The sequence below is a fragment of the Simochromis diagramma genome, unplaced genomic scaffold (genome assembly GCF_900408965.1).
Source record: "Simochromis diagramma unplaced genomic scaffold, fSimDia1.1 OVJJ01000606.1, whole genome shotgun sequence".
Classification (NCBI taxonomy): Eukaryota; Metazoa; Chordata; class Actinopteri; order Cichliformes; family Cichlidae; genus Simochromis; species Simochromis diagramma.
This window is the reverse complement of record NW_024387233.1, coordinates 1,347,131-1,374,356: the sequence shown is the minus strand read 5'-3', so window position 1 is coordinate 1,374,356 and position 27,226 is coordinate 1,347,131. Positions and strand designations below refer to the sequence as shown.

The following is a 27,226-nucleotide window of genomic DNA, read 5'->3' as shown; positions in this document are numbered from 1 at the left end:
TGCTCCACAGGTGGAGGTCAGTTCTTGCAGGTCGCTCATGTGAAGGATGAGGGCATCGAGTTTATCACCCCTCAGCGGATAACGGAAAGTCACGTTGTTATAAACATCACAGGGTTTTCTGGTTTTGGTAATGTCAAGGATGAAGACTCTCCTCCTGACCCAGTCCAAGCTTTGGTTCTGCTCTTCTACAAACCCCCAGTTGATCCTGATCCCAGATCCATCCTCAATGTATTGTTGTTGCCAAGGAACATCGTGATCCGTGATGTACAGCGCACCAGGAGGAAACTAAATGGAGATGAGAGGTACATAGATACACCTCCTCACTGCAAACTGCATCCAAAGCAGGCTTACACTCTGGCCACTGTTCCTGAGGTTGATCTGATTAAAGTTCAACCAAAAGAAGCTGATTTTGATGATGAGTACCACGACAGTTACTTCACATCTTTCCAGGTGATTTTAAGGAAAATCCTCACAGATGTTAACCTCAGTCTGAAAGATAAGAGCAGCTCCACCTGTGTTTGGGAAAGAGATCTGTGTCTTTTCTCCCCTACAGTGGGAACTATAAATCGTCCTCCTTCTGATAGGCTGGTAAACAAACGAAGCTGCTTCATTGAAGGGATATCAGGACCTAATCTCAGCAGCCTGATCGACAAACTGCTGGAGAAAAAGGTGATAACTGATGCAGAGAGGGAGGCAGCAGACGCGATGCAAAACAGAGGGGAAAAGGCTCGTTTTGTTATCGACACTGTGAGGAATAAAGGTGATGCTGCAAGTTCAGAGTTTATTAACTTTCTCCGTGAGCTTGACAGAATCTTCTTTGAGCATCTCGGGGTAAACTGAACAGATTTTTTTGTAGCATTCGTGGTGAGAAAGTGAAGCAATTACCTGCATGTGTGTAAATGGTAAATTGCCTGTATTTATATAGCGCTTTACTAGCCCCTAAGGACCCCAAAGCACTTTACATATCCAGTCATCCACCCATTCACACACTGGTGATGGCAGCTACATTGTAGCCACAGCCACCCTGGGGCGCACTGACAGAGGCTGCCGGACACTGGCGCCACCGGGTCCTCTGACCATGACCAGTTGGCGGTAGGTGAAGTGTCTCGCCCAAGGACACAACGACTAAGACTGTCGGAGCCGGGGCTCGAACCAGCAACCTTCCGATTACAAGACCATATGTGTAGGGTCAGTATATGGTGGCAAATATTTTAAGAGGTAAAAACAAAAAACAGTTTGTTGGTCTTAAAAATATTTGATAACACACTTTAAATATACATTACCAGTCAAAATTTGGACACACATTCTCATTTAATGGGTTTTTCTTTAGTTTTGCTACTTTCTACATTGTAGATGCATACTGAAGACATCAAACATATGAAGCAAAACATATCGAGTCATGTAGCAAAGAAAAGAAAAAATTATCTGAATATGTCTTATACTATAGATTCCTCAAAGTAGCCCTTTGCTTTGTTGACAGCGCTGTAAACTCTTGGCCTTCTCTCAGAGAGCTTCATGATGTAGTCACCTGAAATGGTTTTCACATCACAGGTGTGCCTGTCAGGGTTCATTGGTGAAATGTTTTGCCTTCTTTATGGGGTTGGGACCATCAGTTGTGTTGTTTTTTTGTTTTAAAATTCCCTGATGCTTTTGTATGCTTTCTTATGTTATTTTACCTTACAGTAACACGATATAACTAACAATAGCATGACCAATATTTTAGGCTCCACACAGTAAAACCGGTAATTTCAGTGACTTTTTGCTTTGAAACTTTGCACTTTGTCACAGAAGTTAGTGTTGTTCTGTTAAGTTGTTGTGACTGTGTGGAGTGAACCAAATCTGACAGGTGAATATAATTATTTGAAAAAATTTGCATTAAATTAAACTTGATTTGATTCATACCAGTTCTATAAAATTAAAAATGTTTATAAATTGTGTTTTACTGCAGATCTCACATGTTATTTATGGCAGGAAGTTTCTGATTAAAAATCCACAAACGCACCTTTTGTAAAGACAGCTGAATACTGACATGATGGCAGTGTCATCATGTCAGTATTTAAACTCAACATCAGTCTGAGTTTAAATAAAGTGAATCTGTTTCAACAAATCTGACCAAAAGAAGCAGCTAAACACATTTACCTTTAAATTCCTGCTTTGTTTTGAAACTATATTGCAATATTGTGAATTGGGTTTTAGTCTGCTCTTTAGGCTATTTTTTAGTATTGTTTATTTATTCTCACTTTTATTTTTAGATTTTCAGTTTCTAGCTTGCTTTATTAAATATAATAACTTGTATCCATGGTTATTTAACTTGTTTACAGTAAAGTGAAATGTTTTTTTTTATTTAATTTAAGATGTATTTACTGTACCTTAAATTACATTAATTTACTTTGAAGATTTTTTTTTTTTAATATTTCGGCGACTCTCCCAACATTGATGGCATAGACTGGGCATGGCCTCCCATCCAAGGCCGTGAGAAATCACTTGAATCATGGGTTTCCCTATGTGCCCACGTAATTGGTTTTTGGTCCCGTATGGTGATGAATTGTTAAGTAACAATTTTTGTATGTTAAAAAAGCATTTTTTCTTTTTGTATATAAATAAATGTTGATGTTGTGTGATGGGATTGTGTGCTTCAGTTTTATTTATAATGCGCCAAATAACTACAACTGATGGCTCAAGGCAATGCCATCCAGAGTAAGGATCTTGTTAGACACAGTGTTACTAAGAATTTTACATCCGGTACGATGACCTCAGTTTTATCTGAATTTAGAAGCACATAATAATGAGCATTAAAAGTATGTGAACATGTATGATATGCCTTCTGAAGCATGGATAATATAAATAGAAATGGTCCCAGCATGAAACCCTGTAGAGCATCATAATTAACCTCAGTGTGTGAAGACGACTCTCCATTTAATAACAGCTGCAATAAAATATGGTCAACGGTATCGAACGCTGCTCTTAGGTCCAGCAGGAAAGAGTTCAACATTTCAATATGAATGAATGCTGGAAACTGATTAAATTAATGTCTGATGATCTTTTCTGTGTTTCTTCAAGTTTGTAACACTTTGCTTGTATTCTTGCTTCAATCACTGACATGTTCAATATAATCACTATGTCAGATGAGAAATTAAAGCCCTGTATAGTTTAAAACTTTAATCAAACTGAAATGTTGCTGAACTCTGATGGATGTGTTATTTAATCTTGTCAACAAAATCAGAATCAGAAGACTTTATTTATCCCCAAGGGACAATTAAGAAACAACGTAGCAGCATAACGTTAAAGATAAGGACAATAAGAGTGAAATAATAAATGCACAGAATGTACAGTTTTAAAATTACACAGTTTTAAAATTAAAGTGACTGAAAGGTGAATAAATAACTGTGACTAAAAGTGAATAAAGCGTCGGTAGTATAAGAAGAGTGTAGTTTATGTTTATGGGTGTGGGAAATGGAAAATGGAAATATCGGCTGGAGTTAAAAAGCAGAGTGGCTTTGGGGACAAAGGTGGCTAAGGACAAATCCTTAATCATCTAAATCTGACATTAACCATCTTTTAAAATGACACTCTTCACCTGTCCTGTGCAGCTGGTCCAACCCCTGCCTCTTTAAACTGGTGTATTTAAATCTCTTTACCTCTGTTGTGAACTTCACACAAAGTTTGTGGTAACAAAATCAAACTGATGCAAATCTTCTTTGAAAAATTTACACACATGAGACAAAATAAAACAGACTGCTCAAAGTAAAAGCAGAGCTTTCTATGCACTCTTTGTGCTCTTTGAAAAGCTGATTGTACAAAACACAGTGGCAACGAGTGTATTAGAAACACTCACTACAAAAGCACAAATATAAAAAATGGAATCTGCAAGAATAGCATCCTAAAAACTGGCATTTCTGGGGGATGTTGCAGTGAAATAAAGAAAAAAAACTGCAGCCAAATTTTCATCTGAAAATGTTGGATTTTAGTAAAAACAGTGCTCTGTAGTTTGATACTGTCATCAGACGAAGTTGATGTCTAAAGCCTTTGGAATGCAGTAAGTCTCCTTATCAGTTGGAAATATTAAAGCCATAAAACGACTTTTGGGAGCAGCTAAAAACCATTAAACAACAGCAAAGTTGAGCCTGTTCCAAAATTTGAATGTACACGTGTTGAAGGCGCAAGCTAAACACATTTACCTTTAAATTCCCGCATTGTTTTCAAACTATACAGTACTGTGACTTACCGTTTACTCTGCTCTTTAGGCTATTTTTTCAGCATTATTTATTCTCACTTTAATTTTTGGATTTAAGTTTCTAGTTTGATTTATTAAATATAATTACTTGTCCCCATGGTTATTTAACTTGTTTATGGTAAGGTGAAACAATGTTTTTCAGTTTTCAGACAGCCTTTAATAAGGTATCAATTTAATTTAATTTAATTTAAGGTACTCTTTTGTACCTTAAAGTACATTAATTTGCTTTGAAACGTCCTACAAAATCATTTAAACTGTTTGTACCTTCATCAGCCAGCAGGGGGAGGCATTTGCTCAATAAGAGTGCTCTTAAACTCACTGCAGGTGAAACCTGAATGAAGCCACGGTTTGATATCCTGCACAAAGGAAACCAAAAGCAGGACAATCACAGAATCTGTGCTGACATCTTTGCATTTACCTGTCACACAGGACAGCTAAATTTCACCCTAAGATAGTGTCTGTATGCGTGAAATATAATAATAGATGATTCTACAGCTGCACTCTGGTGTCCGCATTAATTCTGTGATGTGTAATGTGAGTAAACCGAACTAACATCTCATCTCAGCATTTACAAGTTCGCAACAAATGCAGAAGGAAAAGTTTAAAAAATAAGGTCATAATTGTTTCCAGATGGACAATTTATATCTTTTGAGCTTGTTTTATTGAGACATGATAATGTAAGAAATATTTATCATGACAGTTGGACAGTAACCTAAAGTGCAAGCACTCTCTGTCAGTATATCATTTGACTGATTAGCACACTATAGAGTAGCTTATATTACATAAATCTGAATACGTTAAACCCAGGATGTCTGAGAATGTAACAGACCGATTCAGCTTCATCTCCACAAGGACAAACAGCCTACAGGAAGTCTTTCAAAGCACATGCAGTGTGATGTATCACACCAGGGGTGTCTAACTGCAGGCCTCGAGGGCCGGTGTCCTGCAGGTTTCAGATCTCACCCTGGGTCAGCACGAATTCAAAATGATTTCAGTGAAGTCAAATTATTATGATTGGGAAACAGACTTCGGATGCAGTATTTCTCTTCATGTAGGTGTAATTCCCATCAGGCAAGCATCACAAAGATCTCCCAACTGCTGTGATAGTTCTACGTGGTTTTGGGAAAATGAATAAAATCTCTTTAAAACAGAATATAAATAACGTTTGTTTTATATTACTGTATATCTCTATATATTGTGTATTACTTAACAGACATATTTTTTCTTTGTTTCATATTCTCTAGGTCACATGGCCGCAAACGTTAATACGTAAGATGTCTTATGGTACTACTTCATTCAACAATCTAATTTATCCTTTGTTTAATAAACAACCTGAAAAAACAACAAAGAAAAGTATCAACACACCCTTTAAAGCCAGGAGTTCCTTTCTAAATTAGGAAATGGATAATGTTTAGTCTACTTTAAAAAAAAAAATCTAATCTGGAATAAAATAAACTCACATACAGTGCGGGCATATGAGTTTAATATCAAAGTAAGGAAAAGGATCAGTGATGATTCAGTGTAAACAGGAGAAATGGTTTCAACACTGCTAGCTGTCCAGTGGATTGAAGATGCAAACCTGCTGAGATCTGTGTTATGCTCAGACTCGAGTTCATCATTGGCCAGTTTATAAGACAGTCACTCAGACTGCAGACCTGACATCCTGATAGAGATCCAGCAAACGTTAAGGCAGACGCATTTGTTTGAGAGGATTTGATTGATTTTTACATTTCAGTCAAGACTCCAACCAGTTGGTGGCGGTAAAGCACTATTTTGCTGTTTGCAAACCGTCCATAAATAATATCAAGAAGAAGAAGAAAAAGAAGACGCACCTGAAAAAAAGGTGGGCGGGACTATTCATTAGCGGAGTTTTTAAATAACTGGAGAAGATTAGAAACGTGTACGTCTTCACCTGTGTAACATCGACAGAGTAACTCGCACTTTTTAATTTATTTATTTAATTATTCGAGTCGAAGGAGGAAATGCGAGATTGGATTTAACATGGGAGCTCCAGCAGCAGGTAAGGAAACACGAGAGCAGCATCTCTAGCAAATTTATCTATAAACGTTACACTTTTAAAATGTATCAAAGTTTTGAAGGAAGGGTCTCGATGGGGTTTGTTTACACGGATTACCTGTAGACCTGATTATTTGAAACATAGGCCTTGATTAATATGAGCAGATCTGGTGTGACAGACAGAAAGCGAGGAAATGTAAAGCAAATGTGTACTATGAAGTAACGTTAACCTCCTAAGACCCGAGCTCTTCCATGGCATGCATTTTTTTATTTCTCTTTGATATTCGGGCATATTGGGACCCGATAAATGTAAAAACAAAGAATTAGCAGTTTATTTGTTTTTTTTTTTTTTACCTAATTTTTGTTTCTAAGAAAAATGAGAGCCAGAAATGAGGACATTCGTTTAAAATTTCGATAGAACAGTAGTAGTAGTAGTATAACGTCCCCGTAAGTCATTCAGTTTCGGTTTAAAATCGTCTGATTCTTTTATTTGAAGCATGTTTCATGCTCAGTAGTCTTTAGTTTCTGCTTCTTGTTCAGTTGTTGCCTTGCATGCCCTGTACGGGCTCTTGGTAAATGCATTGAGGAAATCAATGACTGGTTGTGCCACAATTTTCTCCAGCTAAACAAAAACAAAACTGAGGTAATAGTCTTTGGCGCCAAAGAAAAACGATTACAGGTCACCAGAGAACTTCAATCTATACACCTAAAAACCACAAACCAGGCGAGAAATTTGGGTGTAGTGATGGATGCAGACCTAAACTTAGAAAAACACATTAAGACAATAACAAAGTCGGCTTACTATCACCTCAAGAATATTTCAAGGATAAAAGATCTGATGTCCCAACAGGACCTGGAAAAACTAGTCCATGCATTCATCTTTAGTAGGCTTGATTACTGTAACAGCATCTTTACAGGTCTACCTAAAAAAATCAGTCAGACAACTACAGCTCATTCAGAACTCTGCTGCTCGAGTCCTCACTAAGACCAAAAAAGTGGACCACATCAGTCCAGCTCTGAGGTCTTTACACTGGCTGCCTGTCCGTCAGAGGATAGACTTTAAAGTTATGATGCTGGCCTATAAAGCTCTGAATGGTTTAGGACCAAAATACATCAGTGACCTCCTGACCCAGTATGAACCTTCCAGATCCCTCAGGTCATCTGGATCCGGTCTTTTATCAGTTCCCAGAGTCAGAACCAGACACGGAGAAGCTGCATTCAGCTTTTATGCTCCTTATATCTGGAACAAACTCCCAGAAAGCCTCAGATCAGCTGAAACACTCAGTTTATTTAAATCCAGGTTGAAGACTCACCTGTTCTCAGCTGCATTTGAATAAAGCACCAAATCCACACGTTTAAGCTTAAATTTCAAAACTTACATTTTAACTAATGATTTTATAGACTGTTTTTTTTAATCAATTTTAAATCGTGCTTTTTTTTTATTGTTTTTGTTTTTTAATGTCTCTGTAAAGCACTTTGAATCACCTTGTTGTTGAATTGTGCTATACAAATAAACTTGCTTTGCCTTGCATGAATGACATAAATATAAGATAAGATAACCTTTATTAGTCCCACACGTGGGAAATTTGTTTTGTCACAGCAGGAAGTGAACAGTGCAAAAGTTATATAGCAAAAATTAGAATACAATAAGAATAAAACACTGTACACAACTGTACAGAATAAAATAAAATACTATATACAGTAGAATAAATAGAATAAAATATACAATAGGGTAAAAATAGAATACAAATGCTTTATACAACTGAGTAAAAATACAAGGAGTTCTAATAACTTATCAAAGTGTGTTTAACATTCTGTATAATCAATTTGTATTATTATTTCCTTCAAATGACTTCAGCTGGGATAAGTGATGGATGGAGCGAGTTTTACTGCGGTCTAAGATTTTTTTCAAACAGGGGGCTGGAAAGGAATTGCACTGGAGCACAGCAGTTAAATATAAGAAATAAAATGCATTTCATTGGCTATGGGACGTATTTGTTAGACAAAACATGCACCTACAAATGACATGTTACTTTATTCAACAATATATATTTTATGCTAAATAAAAAAGCCTGAAACTAATATAGAAATACAAAAAGCAAATCAAAGTAAAACTGTTCCTCATTCACATAAACGGGGAAAGAGAAAATCTGCATAAAAACGGACATCTGACTTGTGGCATGGAAATGCAAGAACCAGCTAAAGCTACATATTTTTCTTTGAAAAATGCATACATGGCTTGCAGAGTTTAAACAGTATTAAGATGGCACATGCCATTTACATTTTCACCTGTAACTTTCGAGTATTTGTAGTATTTTCTATGGGCTGTGTCATATTTATATTGTCTATACCAGCGGTCCCCAACCCCCGGGCCTCGGACCGGTACCGGTCCGTGAGTCGTTTGGTACCGGGCCGCGAGAGTTGAGGCTCAGGTGTGAAATGTATAGTTTTCAGGGTTTTTATCGGTTTTCAGCGTTATTTTGTTATCGTTTTGGTCGTTAACTCGGTTTTCCTGGGTCTTTTCACGTGTGTTATGAATAAATATTCTTTTTTTCGGTACTAGTTTTATTTTGTTGTATTTATCCGCGACACCTTAAAGGTCGGTCCGTGAAAATACTGTCGGGCACAAACCGGTCCGTGGCGCAAAAAAGGTTGGGGACCGCTGTTCAATACCACAGGTGTCGAACTCTAGGCCTCGAGGGCCAGTGTCCTGCGGGTTTTAGATATGTCCTTGCACAGCTGATTTAAATGGCTAAATTACTTCCTCGACATGTCTTGAAGTTCTCCAGAGGCCTGGTAATGACCTAATCATTTGATTCAAGTGTGCTGACTGGTGTTATCTAAAACCTGCAGGACACCGCTCCTCGAGGTCTGGAGTTCGACACCCCTGGTCTATACTGTTGATTGAAAGTTTTGGGTTTTTTTTTTTTTTTTTAAGGTTACACAGTTAATAAATCATTTACCATTGTCGCATTAAAATAAAAACTGTGAGGCACTGTGTTTATAAGAGTTTTAATTAGTTAATGAATTTTATTCTGTGTTTTCCACCAGGGGAAAACTCCAACAGCCAAAGTTGCTGTAAAATGTTTTGACTAGTTCATAACATTTTCAGTGGTCATTGAAAACAAAGGCAAGCTCAATTTCCCTTGATGGAGGAATTTGGATATACCGCTTAACAAAAAAAAAAATCAAGAAGTGAAACTTCGAGTGGAAGCGAAAGCACAGGAGAAAAAGAAGACTCCGAAGTTAGATCGTAACCTAATGATCCAGAATAAACCCGTGTCTCAGCCTCTAAACCAGTGTTTTAGAAGTTCATCCCTAAATTCTCAGTAAGCTTGTTTTTCAACTCTTGTATATCATTGGATGTTCATACCTGGGTGCATAACAGCCACTAGAACAAGATGTACAGTCCAACACGGAATAGAACAGCAAGAGCTGAACTAACTTCAGTTCAGGCAGCACAAGAGGCCCTTCGACCAGCACAAGATGCCGTTCAGGCCCTTCGGCCAGCACAAGATGCTGTTCGGTTCCTTCGGCCAACACAAGATGCTGTTCGGTTCCTTCGGCCAACACAAGATGCTGTTCAGCCCCTTCGACCAACACAAGATGCCGTTTGGGCCCTTCGACCAACACAAGATGCCGTACAGTTCTTTCGGCCAACACAAGATGCCGTTAGGGCTTTTCAGCCAAGACAAGATGGCCTTCAGGCCCTTCAAACAACACAAGATGCCCTTCAGGTAAAACAAGACGCCCTTCGGGCAACACAAGATGCACTTCGGGCAACACAAGATGCACTTCGGGCAACAGAAGACGCCCTTCGGGCAACACAAGATACCTTTCGGGCAAAACGAGATGACCTTCGGGTCCTTCAGGCAACACAAGATAACCTTCGGCTCCTTCAGGTAACACAAGATGACCTTTGGGCAAAACAAGATGCCTTTCGGGTCCTTCAGGCAAAACAAGATGCCCTTCAGGCAAAACAAAATGCCGTTCATGCAAAGCAAGATGCACTTCGGGCCCTCGAGGCAAAACAACATGCCTCTCAGGTCCTTGAGGCAAAACGAGAAGCCATTCGGGCAACACAAGAGGCCCTTCGGGCGAAACAAGATGCTCTTCGGGCAACACAAGATGCTCTTCGGGCGAAACAAGATGCCCTTCGGGCAACACAAGATGCCCTTCAGGCAGCGCAAGATGCCCTTCGGGCAACACAACATGCCCTTCAGGCAACACAAGATGCCCTTGGGTCAAGACCAGATATCCGTCAGCCTCTTCAGGCAACACAAGATGGTCTTAATGACACTTGTTCATCTTTTGTTGACGAATCAGCAGCAGGTAGCAGTTCTGACTATGAAGAAGTCATGAAACGCATTAATATGGAGTCTGAAACTGTGTTGGATGATGATTAAATAAACTTTAATGAAAATCTGCTCCACTCTCAGCTTATCCTCTCTTTCACTTCTCCAGTAATTTCAGTGGGCCCTGGAGGACATCCTGCCTCTTGCCTTGTTCTCGCAGGATGGTCTCACTGAGCAAAATACCCTGTGCAAACAACTTCACACAAGTAAACAGCTCACCTGATATGCTGTTAAAGGTCTTTACACCTGTTATTAATGATGATTTTTAATGATGAAACCTGCCTGTACCAGTGCAGTGTGACCGGCCTGGTGTTTGTCATGAAGGGAGAAGGAGACGTGGTTTACAGGACTGTCCCTTGGAACAGGAGGCTGCTGGCCCAACACCACAAGAATCCTGCAGGACCCCTGTTTGACATCAAATGTCAGCAGCAGTCTGTGTGTCAGCTTTGTCTCCCACACTGTGAGATCATCTCCACAGGTGGAGGTCAGTTCTTGCAGGTCGCTCATGTGAATGACGAAGGCATCGAGTTTATTAATCCTCACCTCAGGATGAAGACTCTCCTCCTGACCCAGTCCAAGCTTTGGTTCTGCTCTTCTACAAACTCCCAGTTGATCCTGATCTCAGATCTTTCCTCAGTGTGTTGTTGCTTCCAAGGAACATCGTGATCCGTGATGTACAGCGCACCAGGAGGAAACTAAATGGAGATGAGAGGTACATAGATACATCTCCTCACTGCAAACTGCATCCAAAGCAGGTTTACACTCTGTCCACTGTTCCTGGGGATGATCTGATTAAAGTTCAACCAAAAGAAGCTGATTTGCATGATGAGTACTACGACAGTTACTTTACGACATTCCAGGTGATTTTAAGAATCCTCACAGATGTTAACCTCAGTCTGAAAGATGAGAGCAGCTCCACCTGTGTTTGGGAAAGAAAATTGTGTCTTTTCTCCCCTACAGTGGGAACTTTGAATCATCCTCCTTCTGAGAGGCTGTTAAACACACGAAGCTGCTTCATTGAAGGGATATCAGGACCTAATCTCAGCAGCCTGATCGACAAACTGCTGGAGAAAAAGGTGATAACTGATGCAGAGAGGGAGGCAGCAGACGCGATGCAAAACAGAGGGGAAAAGGCACGTTTTGTTATCGACACTGTGAGGAGTGAGTTCACTTTCTCCATGAGAATGATCGCATCCTCTGTCAGCGCCTCAGGTTAAACTGAATGGATATTTTATGGATCATAATGTGTTTCTTTAATGACGCCAAAGTCATTTTTATCTTTCTTTGACAACTGAAGTGAGTGAAGAAAGACATTTTTTAAATTTTATTCTGAAACCATATAATTTAAACTTTTCATGAAATATTGCAGCTGCATATTTTTTTTATTCTGCACTTTTGCACTTTGTCACAGACGTTAGAGTTCTTCTGTTCAGTTGTTGTGACTGTGTGAACCAAATCTGTCAGGTGAATATAATTCTTTGAAACAATTTGCATTAAATTCAATTTTGATTTGATTCATAACAGTTATATAAAATTTAAAATGTTTGTAAACTGTTTTTTTACTGCAGATCTCACATGTTATTTGTGGCAGGACGCACAAATTTCTCTGTACGTTTCTGATTTATAAATCCACAAATGTCACATTTTGTAAAGACAGCTGAATGATGACAGTGATTTCAAAATCCTAGTCTGAATTTAAATAAAGGGAAACAAACATTAAAGTGTCTTTAATGTGTGTTTGAATCTGTTTCTACAAATCTGACAGAAACTAAACAGCTAAACACATTTACCTTTAAATTCCTGCTTTGTTTTGAAATTATGCAATAATGTGAGTTAGCTTTTAGTCTGCTCTTTAGGGAGTTTTTCAGCATTATTTATTCTCACTCTTATTTTTAGATTTTCAGTTTCTAGTTTTGCTTTAAGACGGCCTTTAATAACGTATCAAATTAATTTACTTGAAAGTGTGTTACAAGATAATTTCCTTTAAACTGTTTGTACCTTCATCAGCCAGCAGGGGGAGGCATTTGCATAATAAGAGTGCTCTTAAACTCACTACAGGTGAAACCTGATGAAGCCACGGTTTGATATCCTGCACAAAGGAAACCAAAAGCAGGACAATCACAGAATCTGTGCTCACGTCTTTAGACAGCTGAATTTCACCCTAAGTTAGTGTCTGTATGTGTGAAATATAATACTAAATTATTCTACATCTGCACTCTGGTGTCAACATTAATGCTGTATTGTGAGTAAACCAAACTAACATTTGATCTCAGTATTTACAGGCTGGCATCAAAGGCAGAAGGAAAGGTTTAAAAATAAGCTTTTGATTGTTTCCAGGTGAGCAGTTTGTATTGTTTTAGCTCATTTTATTGAGACATAAGGTAAGCAATATTTAACATGAAACTTCGACAGTAACCTAAAGTGCAAGCACTTTCTCTCAGTATATCATTTGACTGGTTAGCCCACTATAGAATAGCTTATATTACATAAATCTGAATAAGTTAAATCCAGGATGTCTGAGAGTGCAACAGACTGATTCAGTTTCATCTCCACAAGGACAAACAGCCTACAGGACGTCTTTCGAAACACGCAGTTTGATGCATCACACGGTTTATTCAACTTGCGCTCACAACACTCAACATTCGCTTTAATAATCATCAGATTGTTGTACTGGCAGACCGGGGTGGTGGTCCTCATTTTTAAGAAGGGAGTTGGAGGGTGTGTTCCAACTATAGGGGAAATCAGACTCCTCAGCCTCCCTGGGAAAGTCTATGCCAGGGTGCTGGAAAGGAGAGTCCGTCCCTTAGTCCAACCTCGGATACAGGAGAGGGTGGTTGTAGCTCAGGTGGCAGAGCAGGTCAGCCACTAATCAGAAGGTCAGTGGTTCGATCCCAGGCTGCATGCCAAATATCCTTGGGCAAGATACTAACCCCATGTTGGCCTGCTGGTGGTGGTCAGAGGGCCCGGTGGCGCCAGTGTCCGGCAGCCTCGCCTCTGTCAGTGCGCCCCAGGGCAGCTGTGGCTACAATATAGCTGCCATCACCAGTGTGTGGATGACTGAATGTAGTGTAAAGCGCTTTGGGGTCCTTAGTGACTGAGTAAAGCACTATACAAATGCAGGCCATTTACCATTGAACAATGGGAGTTTTTCCCAACCAGTCTGGTTGTCTTAATTCTCAAGATGATAAAGAGCTGGTCCAGTGTTCCACGACCAGGACGAAAGCCGCATTGTTCCCCCTGTGTTGTGTGGACTTGGAGAAGGCATATGACTGTGTCCTGTGGGAGGTGCTGCTGGAGTATGGGGTGTCTAGCCCATTGCTAAGGGCCATTTACAACCTTTGCAAGAGTTTGGTCCACATAGCCCGGCAGTAAATCGGACTCGTTCCTGGTAGGTGATGGACTCCGCCAGGGCTGCCCTTTGTCACTGATTCTGGTCATAGTTTTCATGGACAGAATTCTAGGCATAGCCAAGTGGCAGAAGGCTTTCACTTGGGTGGTCTCAGGATCTCATCTCTGTTTTTGCAGATAATGTGGTTCTGTTGGCTTCATTGGGTGATGGCCTCCAGCTCGCCTTGGAACGGTTCGCAGCAGAGTTCAAAGCGGTGGGAATGAGAATCAGCACCTCCAAATCTGGGGCCATGGTCCTCAGCCGGAGAAGGGTGGATTGCCCGCTCCGGGTCGGGGACGAGTTCCTGCCCCAAGTGGAGGAGTTCAAGTATCTCAGGGCTTTCTCTGAAGGGTGGCTGGCCTCTCCCTTAGAGATGGGGTGAGAAGTTCAGCCATCCGCGGGGGCAGCAGCCCCGGATAATTGGAAGAAGATGGACGGATGGCATTGTTGTAGTGAACCGCTCAGTGTCATGTCATCTTTATTTGGCTTGATTTATTTATTATTTTTGCTGCATTTACAAAGACATTTTTGGCTCTGCTTCTACTTTGTTGACTTATTAAACGTATTTCAGTCTTACCTTACATTATACTGTGCATTGTGCTGATGTTTGTTGTTTAAATTAATATTCATGTGGTGGAAGAAAACAGTTTCTCAAATTCATAAAATCTACATCTTACAGTATAAAGCGCCTCGAGCCGACTGTTTTTGCAATTTAGTGCAATATATAAAAAAACTGAATATAAATTTAGGCACTTCCGCCCTGGCTTCACTTTTATAACGGTGTCTTTGACTTTGAAAGGATCGTAAACCCGCTTCCTGTGTGCGCTCTGACTGCCGCTGGCTTGCGCTCTCAGATTGAGTGATCGGTCCCAGCTCAGCATCCAGCCTTCACACCGGACGGTGCGCCTGTGAGAGGAAGAGCAGAGCCGCTCTCTGTCGTTCAGCTTCTTCACTGAGTTTACAGCCTCGCTGACAGAACTTTGGCCTTTTTGGAGCTTCGGATCTTCGTTTTACAACATTTCATCCCGGCGTAAACAAGCGGAATTTAAGCTTTGGAGGAGAGCGCAGCGGAGGTCTGGAGATGAACCCCCCGTGTGCCCGCTGTGGCAAGATCGTGTACCCGACGGAGAAAGTCAGCTGCCTGGACAAGGTGGGAACTTTTCTTTGGGGACAAATCAGACGTTAAACAAAATGATGAAAACAGTTTAACACACAGAAATGCGTGTAAACTGGAGGTGGGTCACGTGAACGGTGAAGTGAGGAAAACTCACCTTTCAAACCCTTTTTAAGCTTCATGCTTGCAAAAACACTGGATCATTATATATAATTACCTTATGAGTGCAACGCTAGTGTGGGTTATTTAAGATGGTCTGGTGACAAAAGCTGTGATACACCGTCGTAGAGACCAAATGTGTGGGTGTTCCGTTTAATTTACCAAATTTATTTCCTCTGTTATTTAAATTTATCTAAAACAAACAAATTAATATATTTCTGTTAATTTAGATTAAACTCAGCTTGCTATAAACACAGTTTAGTTTTTTAATGTCATCGGTCAGCTCACTTCAGTTGTTTTTCTCTATATTTTCGTAAGTAAAATTGTTAAAGTGTCACAATTACAGATCCAGAAATATTGTAACAACCAGCTGTTAACATAGCGCAGACTTCATTTTAAATAAGTGCTCGAATGGCTCAATGATATGATGAATAATGGCTGTAACAGGAATGTTTTGGACCATCTTTGCTCTTAAATTCCGGCGTAAAACCACATTGTTAATTTGTGCATTTGCTGGTAACACCTCTGTAATAGTCGCTTGCATAATGGTGATAAATTATTAAAATATGTTCAGCAGCCTCATGCATTCACTGTCAGTCCTGTGAGGGATCAGATGACACAACAGCATGTAGGCAGCAGCGCACATAATATTAGCTCCTCGTCTTCATCACAAAAGACTCTTGTTTTAGGAATCAGCAGCAGATCAACAGTTTTTGATTGTAGAAGTAAGAAGAAAATATGTGGATCCAACTTTATTATAAGAGCTCAGCAATGAGGAGAGTGTGGTTTATAAAGAGAGAGCAGGCTGGACCAAATGCTACCTGAAAGTCTGGGTTATAATAGAACTAAAGGCAGTGTTGGAGGCAGTCATTTAGAGAGGGACGCAGGCAAAGAAAGAAGTTTAAGGAGAATGTGAGAAAAAGAAGGTCGAGGGACATAAAGACGTTTGCTATTCAAGCACGTCCCTGCTGTCCCTTACAAAATAACCTTTAATCAGACGTTTTCACAGGTGTCACTCATTTTACATTTTTGACTCAAAGTCTGAAAATAAAACTAAAGAAATAAAAAAAGAAATCCAGGATTCTGTTTATCATTTGTGTTTTAATTAAAAGTTCCTGCAGGATCAGCATTAAAAATAACAGCAGAAATGTTTTAGCGCACAGTTCCTGTTCTTGCCATGAAGAGTATTTCAGAGTTAGCAGCTTTTTCTAGATCCAATGTGATTCTGAGACCTCATCTTTGGTCATTTGTTAATATCAAATCCTGATCCAGTACCAGTGTTAAATATACATATATAAGCTGTATTACTCACTAAGGAAGAGACTGGGAACCAGTCATGAAGTGTGAGGCAACATCAGGGCAGAGTTAAACACTGATTTACTTACTTTATTTAAAAAAATTAAATAAATGTGACCAACAATTTAAATTTACAGAACTGGGTTTTGTTATTAGCATATTAACAGGACTAAAATAAAAATAAAAAAGGTAAATTTAAGATTTAAGCTCAGTGTGGAAGTCTTTTCTGTACTTTGATTTGACTGTGAATGACATTAAAGGAGTCGCCCCCTACTGGCTGTTACAAAGAAAGCAGGTTTAAGGCACCGCTGTAGCAGCTTTGCTTCTCTGGTTCTTCGAGTTCTGTTTACTGCACATTTTTTTTTTTTTTTTTCTATTGTATCCCAGGGAACATACTGCAAATGGTTGCATCACGCATGTCCCAGCTCACAGTCTTGGCAGGAAAAACAAACAAAAAACTTTAATCTGAATTTTAACAAAATACTTTGTACAGAAAGATTAAAAACATCTACGCGGACAGTTAACAAAAGAACAGAACAGAAGAGAGATGACGTTGTAACATAAATACACACCAGGAGGAGGAAACTAAGGAACAGATGAACTTAAAAAGAAAACCATTTAAGGAGGGAAGTCAACTGACTTTCAAAATAAAACAGGAAGTGAATTGAAAGTGTGACTGTCCATGCGGATGCTAATCTGCAACATAAAGGCAGAAAACCTTAAAGCCTCTTGAAAATGGCTCCAGCTGTTGTTTAGCCAATCTTCTTGAAGTACAAAAATTGTAGTAAAGATAACAGATACAATATTTGATTGCTTGACACAGAGTCAAATATCAGCCTAACTGTGCATTAGTCCATTTCTAGTTCTTCCTTTACTGAAACTGAGTGTGTGTGCTCTGTGCAGTGGGAAATAAAAGTTTGACCTGTTACAGGTTCACAGAGGATTTGCATTTCAACACATCCTGCTCTTTGACTGCACTTAAGTAGAGGATTAATATGGAAGTCATATGACCATGTTGACATCTCGAACATAAAATGCAGTCGCTTTCTAACTAATTTGACTTTGACTTTGACTAATCCCAGAGCGGGACAGATGGAGGACGATCTGTGCTGGATATTAAAACGAGTAAAACAGGATCATATCTGTCACATTTTCTTCTGAACAAATATCAGTTTGTTTTCAGCTTCATACGTCATGTAGAAAAGTTTCTGATTTATGTAGCAACATAAGGTGGAGCTGCTCAATCAGAGTGTTTGTAGTCTGGTGGTTGTTATCATGTGATCAATCATTGATAGTCTTGTGATAACAGGTGGCATAAGAAGCAGGAGCTTCCCACTGGGACTCTCAGATTTTGGCACATGCAAAAGGACTCTGTGCAGACGAGGTGTGAGATCTTAGATGTGACTTGTAGTGTGGGGACACCTTCACAGGTGAAACAAAGGCAAAATTAGCTGAATGCAAACATCAAACTAAAACCAGCGACCTTTCAGGGGTCAAGAGTCAGTGACCTGGAGTCACTCACATACCTGAGGCATCTCTCGCCTGAGTGCCTGAGAACGGGGCGGCACCGAATACCATTTGAAGGCTCCGGTTCTTCATCAGTAATTAAACAGCCAAAAGTGAGAGACTGAGCAGGTTGGAGGTGCTTGATTTTTTTCAAAACTTGACAAAATGACCATATAGGAAATAAAAACAAATACCTGTTCTGAGCAGCATGGGGTCAGTACTGTGGCTGCAACAAGGAAGTGTGGCTATAGAAGTCTATGATAAAGACCAGCGTGACCACAGTAAACACTTCCCACAGGACTCAGTTTTCAGTGTTATTTAATACATTATGATGCTTAGTTTGTATATTAAACTTCATCAGAATCCAAAAGCAGAAGAAAGACAGGTGGAGAGCTTTAGGGTGGATCTGTCCTGTCACTGACTGGTTTCAAAAAGCTAAGCTGATGATGACCAAAATGCTCAACTTAAGACTTTAAAAACTGGACACTGCAAATGTTTGGGTGACATTATCATAGCTGCATCTGTCTTTTATGCATAGCTGTGGTCACTAGCTGCTCTCTCACTGTGTGATCAAACAGAGCAGTGCTAGCAGCCGAGATCAAGCCTGTTGATTAGCAACTTTTTTTTTTTTTTAAGAAATTTGGTAAAGAGCTACAAAAACAGACTGAATCTAGAAACAAAGTGACTCAAGTGTGATGCTCACCTGTGAGCGAGAAGGACTTCAGGCACTCAAGCTGAGCTGATATGCATTTCCACATTTAAATAAGCAAATAAATAGGCAAATGCATCCCTACCCATGCCTAACATCTGCCTTTAACCACGTCTTATTACATGAGCAGAACTTCCTACAAGCAACTAACCACAGATATTAGTAGAGCCTGAGCGATATACTGGTGGGGCCGATGTTAGCTATCTGACGATTATATTGGTATCTACATTTATAAATACGTCATACATTAAAATTGAAAAGTAAGCAAGAGATGGGAGAACCAGAAGTTGTTTGCATATGCTTGTGCAACATCCCAACTGGAAACATGCATGAGTGGGCTGCTACCAACACAACAGCCAGCTGATCCTTACAGAGTTGGGCAGGAAAGTAGCGTCCATGACTTGCTGTGACAGAAAGACTCATAAATAACCTCACATAACAAATGTTATGTAAATCTCTTTATGTTTGGTGTGTCTGAAAGACGTAGATGGATCTTATTTTTAAATGCACAAATATCTGCACTGGTCCTATAAATTCAACATCAGTCGTGCTCTAATTTATGGATTTAACACAAAGGGAAGGCAATGTGGAAGTGCCTTAGACCTGCATTCTTAACGTCCACAGGGAGGGTGAAAACTGTGGTTCTGAAATCAATGCCCTGACCTCTGTAACAACTTTACAGGTGAGTTTACAGGTTCGGTGGCTCGTGTCATGTCACAGTGAATGAAAAATGTAGTTGATTTAGTCATTTTCAAGTTTCAGACAGAAACATGATCCACAACTGCGTCTTCACGTCCAGTTTCAAAATACCAAGACAGGCAAAATGTGGTGTTTGAGGTTTCATGTGACTTCATAAAACAATGGGTGATGGCTGTAGCCATCGTTTGTACCATTAATGCATCATAGCCATTACTGTACTAACCAGGAAGTTCAATGAGGAAAACCACAGAATGAAGCTTGAAAAAGTCTCCATGAAAAGGACGCAGAGATTTCCGACACAAACTCCAAACTAATTCTACACAAACACAGATCAGTTCAAACCTCAGTTTTTCTTCTGAGGGGATGAAAACACACTAAATGACAAACAGGCCACATCATCATAAAGTAATTATTCTGATATACTTCGGCGATCGTGGCTCAAGAGTTGGGAGTTCGCCTTGTAATCGGAAGGTTGCTGGTTCGAGCCCCGGCTTGGACAGTCTCGGTCGTTGTGTCCTTGGGCGAGACACTTCACTTCACCCTTTGCCTACTGGTGGTGGTCAGAGGCGCCAGTGTCCGGCAGCCTCGCCTCTGTCAGTGCGCCCCAGGGTGGCTGTGGCTACAATGTAGCTGCCATCACCAGTGTGTGAATGGGTGGATGACTGGTTGTGTAAAGCGCTTTGGGGTCCTTAGGGACTAGTAAAGCGCTATACAAATACAGGCCATTTACCATTTATATGCTTCCAGTTCACCAATTTCCTGTACATCTCTGTAGATGACATCTTTCACCAGCGTAGCATGTTTACTGGGCTTTAATGGTTCCACGAGGGTATCACTGAACTATGGAAGCATTTGAATCTATTGATTCGAGTGTGAATCTGTGTGTTTTCAGAACTGGCACAAAGGATGTTTCCACTGCGAAGTTTGCAAGATGACGCTGAACATGAAGAACTACAAAGGCTATGATAAGAAACCCTACTGCAACGCGTGAGTCCCGAGTCTCTCTCTCTGTAGATTATAAATAACTTCAAATACTCTCCAACGTTTTGCATGTTGTACTGCATAATGACAGGTTTGCAGAGTGCTTATCTAACCTTGCCTTGACTCAAGTGTGACGATTATACGTCCACGAACGTTGTGCGAGTATAAACAGCATCGCCTGGCTGTAGCTGCTGTGTTATTATCTGCAGGCGGCTCATATCTGTGTGGTGATGCTTCCAGGTTTTTATAGCAGCGGTGGTTTCAGTTTTTGGTTGGTTTCAGTGGTTTTGGTTGCGAGCCCAGCCCAACTTCACTCCACCACTGTTGCTTCTCCCACAGAGCATTTCACTTTTCTGTTAGCATGTTCTGCTTGTTATGATCTGTGCAGATTGAGACACAACACTGCTGTTTGTTGCCAGTAGAGGATACTTACTGTGCGCTGCCAGACCTTCACAGACGAGATTACAAACTCTCCAAGGATTCAAGACTTGGATCTGCATTTGATGGATGATGGGAGTAAATTACAGCTTGTGCTGCAGACCTTGTTGTAGTATCTTATTGGGAGGTTGTGCTTTTGACCTATGACCCTGTTGCTGTTAGTTGTTCAATGATCTGAGTGTCTGTCCTTGTTGCAGATTGCTCTAACAAGCAGCATCGACCAGTAAAATAAGAATGCAACACTCCATTTATTCACTCAGCTGTTGTCTACTGCTTCCTGCTAAATGTGCAGCTGTTCGGTGTTTTTTTTTTGTTTAAACTGTTGACAGTTAAACAGATTCCAAAGTAGATTAAGGAGACGGGACTTTCCTCAATCAGGACGGACTAAAGCTTGAAGCTCTGAGGTCAACTTTTCAGTGAAAATGCTGAGGATGTCACATTTCTGAATTAAAGAGTAGTAGTGGACTATTATTGGTTACATACCGAGGGTTCAGAGACGTTGTGCGGCTTCTTATATGTTGGCAACAGAAATGCTGAAGTTAGCTGCAGGTTTTTTTTGAATTCGACTTCCAGGCTGTTAAACTCGACACACTCATCAGCTGTTATAAGTGTTTTATGTTTGTTGTTGCAGAGAGCGTTGTTTACGGTGTAATCACGCCTGAGACTACACCGTAGACCTTTGATGTATTTGAACGGGTCATGGTGGTGACCTGATGACACGGCGTCTCTCTTTCTTCCAATAAGCCAGATGTGCACTGGTACCACTGCTGTTGGCGTACAGTCTTTTTAACTACACATTGCAACAATTAACATCTATTAAAGCAGAAAACTAGAAAACTCTCCACAGGTTTGTCAATTTTAATACTTTCTGTAATCGTAATAATTTAATAACAGTCAAGTTAAAAGTTTCCAAGTAGGAGAATAAACAAGAAAACCCCTCAGATGTATTAATGTACAAAAACAGGTAAATATTTGGACGATGTCCAGAAGATTTTGAGTGATGTTGCCAACTCATTCATTTGTTGTATTACAGTGTAACCATTAGTTACTGTCCTTGCAGACTTTACTAAACTAGTAAGAAAAGCTTTTAGCAGAAAACAACAAGAACCTGGTTGATGCATTTATATAGTGGAAGCAGGTATCAGTGTGTTTGTAGCAAAGTCTCTGAAATGAGCTGAATATTTGTAGGAGCTTTATCAGAAAGTTATCTTTTGAATGGCAGCCAGCTGTGAAGAGAACAAGTACACTTTGTCCACCGCATCGACTTACTGGCCTCACACACAAACACACAACAGGGCTTAAAGTCAGAGGCATTAAATCGACCTTTGACTGTGGTTAAAAATACGTTTCCTGGTGTTGACCTGGTCAGTGTTTCCTCCTGTAAACAAGCAGCACTTTAAGCTTAAAAAGGGACTCAGAGCGAAAACACTGGTGGCTTTTTCACTCAGACGTCTTACTCTATGAAAGTGTTTCATCTTTGGGGTGGGTGGTATCCTTCTGTTTTTCATGGCCTCATCCCTTCCTGACACTCTGTGGTACAATTCTGTCACAGCATTTGTGTTAAAAATACGTTAAAGCTTAGATACTCGTGACTTAAGTCGTTGTAGTGCAATCAGACAACTACATAAACAGAAATATCAGGTGGCTGATCCAGTTATTGTTGTATGAGTAATGTACAATACTGAGTAACAGCATGGTTAAGGAGCTCCAGGCTCTGTCCATGCTAACGTCTCCATGTTGTAAACGAGTGTGACAGACAACATCTGGTAAAACCAGCATGGTTTGGCAGTATTTTCTTCCATGAAAAGTCATTTGTGTGCAAGCTGTGCATGCAAATATCTTCTAAACACTCCATGAGTACAGAGAAACACCCAGAGCTAAAAATTCAAGTGTCAAAAACTGCAGTTCCTTGAGGCACCACTTGAGGTGCACTCTTAAAACGAATCAGTTCCTGTAGACTCACATGTTACAATGTCAAACAGACACTCTGGTTTTGCCCTCTGTGGGTTGTTTCCCCTCAAAACCACTGTGTCAGGTGGATGTTTTACAGCTGGGCCCCTGGATAACTGGATTAGGGACACGGCTGCATTGATTAACAGGCGTCCCTGCCCAGGCAGCTTCTGGTCTTTAAACAGAGCCTTCTCAGTTATGTGTGGGTGTGCTGCTGGTGCCTTTTGGAGCATTTTAATGGACTCACTAACAACATGACTTGCTGTGACGTCGGGCTAGCGATTTTGCGAGCCCTGCACCTGAATCAAATGTTTAGTTCATTACCAGGTCTCTGGAGAACCTCAAGACATGTTGAGGAGGTCATTTAGCCATTTAAATCAGCTGTGTTAGATGAAGCACACATCTAAAACCTGCAGGACACCGGCCCTCGAGGCCTGGAGTTTGATGCCTTTGGGCTCGGGGATCAAGGACGTAGCAATAGTGTCCCATAGTGGGGCACTCAATCTGCCAATCAAAAGAAAAATGTTCGCTGGTTCACCTTTGGTTTTTTATCTTGTTAGTTAAGTGGTTGTTGCTTTCACAGCTGAGGCTGCTCTGTAGTCAAACGCAGTAAATAATGTCAGTTCAGGGTCCTTGTCTTTATTTTATTACAGTACTGAAAATGATGGCCTTGGGATTTCTAAATACCCTGGTATACCATTATCTCATGATAGCCCCCATGTCTACTCACCATCAACTGAAATGAGATTTACAAATGCTGTGTCACTTGCTAAATGAGAATGACTCACACTTGTTTTCTACAAGCACCTTTAAGCTGTTTTTGCCTCTAAGTTTCTGCTGCACAAAAAGCCAAGTCTATGTTTTGTGTCATATAACTTGTATGCATAGAGTTTAACCACTGCCTGTAACATTGTGTGTTAATTTAGGTCAGCCCTCACTCCACTTTCACACACTCTAATGGCTTTAGTGTGTGTTTTTCCCATAAAACACATTAGAGTGTGTTTGCTCTCTGCTGAAGAAAGTCACAGCAGGTCAGTCATTAAATTGGTCCACTTACCACGGCAGCTTTAAAGTCGTACATATATCTGAGGTTTCATGTTATCGTTCCACATTCGGTGCTTTTGGTATTTTAATTAGAAAGAACTTAACTCACAATCATACATTTCACCTCTCCTGGCCTGGAGGACCTTTCAGACTATGGGAACAAACACATGAGAATGATTTCTGGCCTAAGTGGAAAGAAAAGTTGATTTTTTTTAGTAATTTTACCAAGTTAAAGCATTTGATATGACATAGAAACCCAGACCATAATACCTGTAAAATGTTTACCTTTAGATCTACCATATATGTACAGTTAGTAATAGAAACTTTAGACTACAAGCAACATGCAACCATGCATCAAACTCTATCGGCTTTATCTACCTCACATCCATGTGGGCGTAGCCCAAGTCCAAGTCTGATTATTGAGCAAATACATCTCTCTTAATCTTTATAACTGTTCATTCTTGTGCTTAGTGATATTTGATGGTAGAATCTAAGCTTCTACTTGGATAATGGTTTCAGCCTGCAGACTGATTGCCTGACAAGTGTTGGATCTGTCTGTATACATTCTGTTTTTCCCTTATTTGTACTTGAAGGTCCAAAGGACAGGATGTAAATCATTGCTGTGGCATAGTTATCTCCATCCATCAGGGTGGGACAGTCAGGACACGCTGCCAGTCCATCACACGGCTCCCTCTTGCAGCGGCAGGAACATTTTGTTTTCATTTAACACCATGAACAGTATTTTCTTTTTGGAGATGATTTGCATTTTTTGTTTTCCAAAGCAAAGCAATTTATGATTTTTTACAGGATATATTCAATTAAGTTTATTTTTTGCAAAATGTCTTACTCTGTTGATGTCATATGTAATGATGTACATCATTTGTTTCCAAGGTTTTAATCAAAATGCATAAAAATTAACAATGTTGGATACCAACAGATAGTTCCACTAAAGAAGCTGCTTTAAATGCATTAAATCATTGCTCATTTTGAGGCATATGGTACGATTGTTGTTAATGTTTCATTTAATGTGATCAGATCTAATAAACGTATTATCAACTGTCTCCTGATGGGAGGGAAAAAGCAAAAAGTCAAAGAGAACTCACAAGAAAAAGCCAGGTGTCTGTTTGTGTAAAGGTTTAAGTATTAACAGGTCATGTGACAGAGACTCGTGTAGTGATCAATGAGTCCCAGTCAGCATGTAATGTCCAGGGTTGTTGTTACAAGGTAAATAAAACCATTGCTTCTGTGCGGTGTATGGGGCACAACAAACAAGCTCCGTCTCTCAGCACAAAGTCTCAAAACATGGTAACTTCAACTTTTGTATTAATTTTGTCTTTAAATGCAGGAAAAATCAAACATTTATAACTGCAGCCTAAAAATATACAGAGTTCCTGCAAAAGTCTTAACCTCCTAAGACCTGAACTCTTCCACTGCATGCATCTTTCATTTCTCTTTGCTATTTGGGCTGATTGGGGCCTGATGACTGTAAAAACAAAGAATTACTAGATTTGTTTTTATCTTATTTTTGTTTTTAACAAAAATCAGAGCCACATATGAGGATATTCGTTTAAAACTTTGATAGAACAGTAGCAGGATAATGTCCTCGTAAGTGGATATCAGGCCCATGTAGAGCAAAATTTAGTATTTTGGTCTAAATAAGCCAAAATGTGATGTCCACATATGTGGGCGCAGGTCCTAGGAGGTTAATGGTGGAAAAAGATGAAGGAGCCATATTTCCCTTTCTTGCCAGTTTTTTGAGTCGCTGTGTGTGATTAGTTCCTTCCACTGCTGCCTGGCCTGCTGTCTCTGTCTGTTTGTTACTCTGTCAGGTTTGTTTACTGTGCAGAAAGTGGCTGCAGACTTCCTGCAGGGAGTTCTTACTCATCAGTGAGAGTTTTGCTTTTGTACCTCACTGTTACATGTAGCGCTCAGTGTACAAACCAGCATCCTGTAATTACAGCGTCTCTGTGAGGCTGCGACTCTGACGCGCCTTGTTTTTAGTGCTGCTGTATATAACTGCTGTCTATTGTGCAAAAGCCCGGCAGCCATGTTTTTCTTGGCTGCTTGTGTCATCCCTCACCATTGTTGAGCTGTGGCTGAAGTCAACACTAGAGTGACAACAATAACATCTGAATTGATGGCCTCATTTCTTATTTTTAGCTTTTTTCTATCACTCATTTTATTCTTGATGTTCTTTGTAAAATAGCAGGTTTGATCATTAAAATGAGTTCAATCTAGACTTCCTTATTGAAGTATTTAAATGGAGGAAATGCTAGTTTTTAACTTTAGACTTTAAAGTGGGTACAGAGAGTATTTATCATCAGTGGCAATGCGGAGTCCTGACAGTTTCTTTTAAGCACCCGTCTGCTCTTTGAGTTTGCACTTATTTTACAGTTTCTTCCATTAAATATCAGCTTCATTGCTATAAAACACTGCAATAGTTCCATAGCCTTAAAGGTTAAAGAAGTATTTTCTTCCCACCCTCACTGAAGCTTCCATCCACATGCAGTTTTGCAGCTTTTTTGCAAGACTAACCCAACCCCAGATAGGCTGTTAACTTGAAATGTGTGTCAGCAGTGCTATGGTCACTCTTCAGTGAGCTAATAAGGCTTTAATGCCAAGGATCCTGAGATTTTAATCACTGTATTGATACCAATTTTGGTCACCACCTCCTCAGAATCGTCACTGCTGCAATCCACAACAGTTGTGGCCGAAGGTTTTGGCAGTGGCACCAACACAAGCAAAAACTCACCAGTTCGAGGGTGAACTGAGTTAACTTTAATGTCATGATGCTTGGTGTAAAGGTTTAATAGGTTTCTTACATTAGATGTACATCTAGTGGAATTCAGTTGAAGCGTTTTATGAGTTGAATATTTTGCATGATTTCCAAATCTACAGATATTCAAATATGATGATACACATGACAAACATGAAAAACGCACACCATACATTGAATTGACAGTTTGGCTAATGTGAAAATATTTGTAGAAAAATGGATAATAATGTGAATGTGTGTGCTGCTGATGTATTACACAGCGGTGGCCTCAAGGATAAAGAGGCCACCGCTGAAAATTCTTTAACCTTCAACCTTGGATTGATGCACTATTGAAAAGAGTCCTTTTATGTGCTTTATTGCTTCACCTGTCTAATTCAGACACATGGGATACTGTCAGGTGTGGATTGTTTGGCATTGATTGTTCACTTATCTGGGAGCCAAAGTGCAGGGCACAGCATTCAATAATAAGTCAGCCTTTTTTTTGCATCTGATGATAAAATAAAGTTCAAATCTAAAGAATGTCTACAAAGACAAAAATATAAATGCAGAATCCAAAAACTC

At 39.9% G+C, this 27,226-nt stretch overlaps 1 protein-coding gene and 1 long non-coding RNA gene across 4 annotated transcripts; both read left to right on the top strand.

Moving 5' to 3' along the window:
- The first annotated feature begins 6,095 nt into the window (after positions 1-6,095).
- On the top strand, positions 6,096-11,720 carry LOC120746912. Of its 3 annotated transcripts, none has more exons than XM_040052442.1 (3): positions 6,096-6,254; positions 9,302-9,856; positions 9,917-11,720. In XM_040052442.1, the coding sequence occupies exons 2-3, from the start codon at positions 9,652-9,654 to the stop codon at positions 10,654-10,656; spliced, it is 945 nt and encodes a 314-aa protein (XP_039908376.1). In that variant the 5' UTR covers positions 6,096-6,254; positions 9,302-9,651; the 3' UTR covers positions 10,657-11,720. The 3 variants fall into 3 exon arrangements, with proteins under 3 accessions (XP_039908376.1, XP_039908375.1, XP_039908374.1); XM_040052441.1 differs by having other exon boundaries at positions 9,302-9,886; XM_040052440.1 differs by having other exon boundaries at positions 6,097-6,254; positions 9,302-11,720.
- Positions 11,721-14,854: 3,134 nt separating this feature from the next.
- On the top strand, positions 14,855-25,262 carry LOC120746911. Its single transcript, XR_005698974.1, has 2 exons — positions 14,855-15,143; positions 20,369-25,262. It is a non-coding gene; the product is annotated as an uncharacterized LOC120746911 (long non-coding RNA).
- Positions 25,263-27,226: the final 1,964 nt, after the last annotated feature.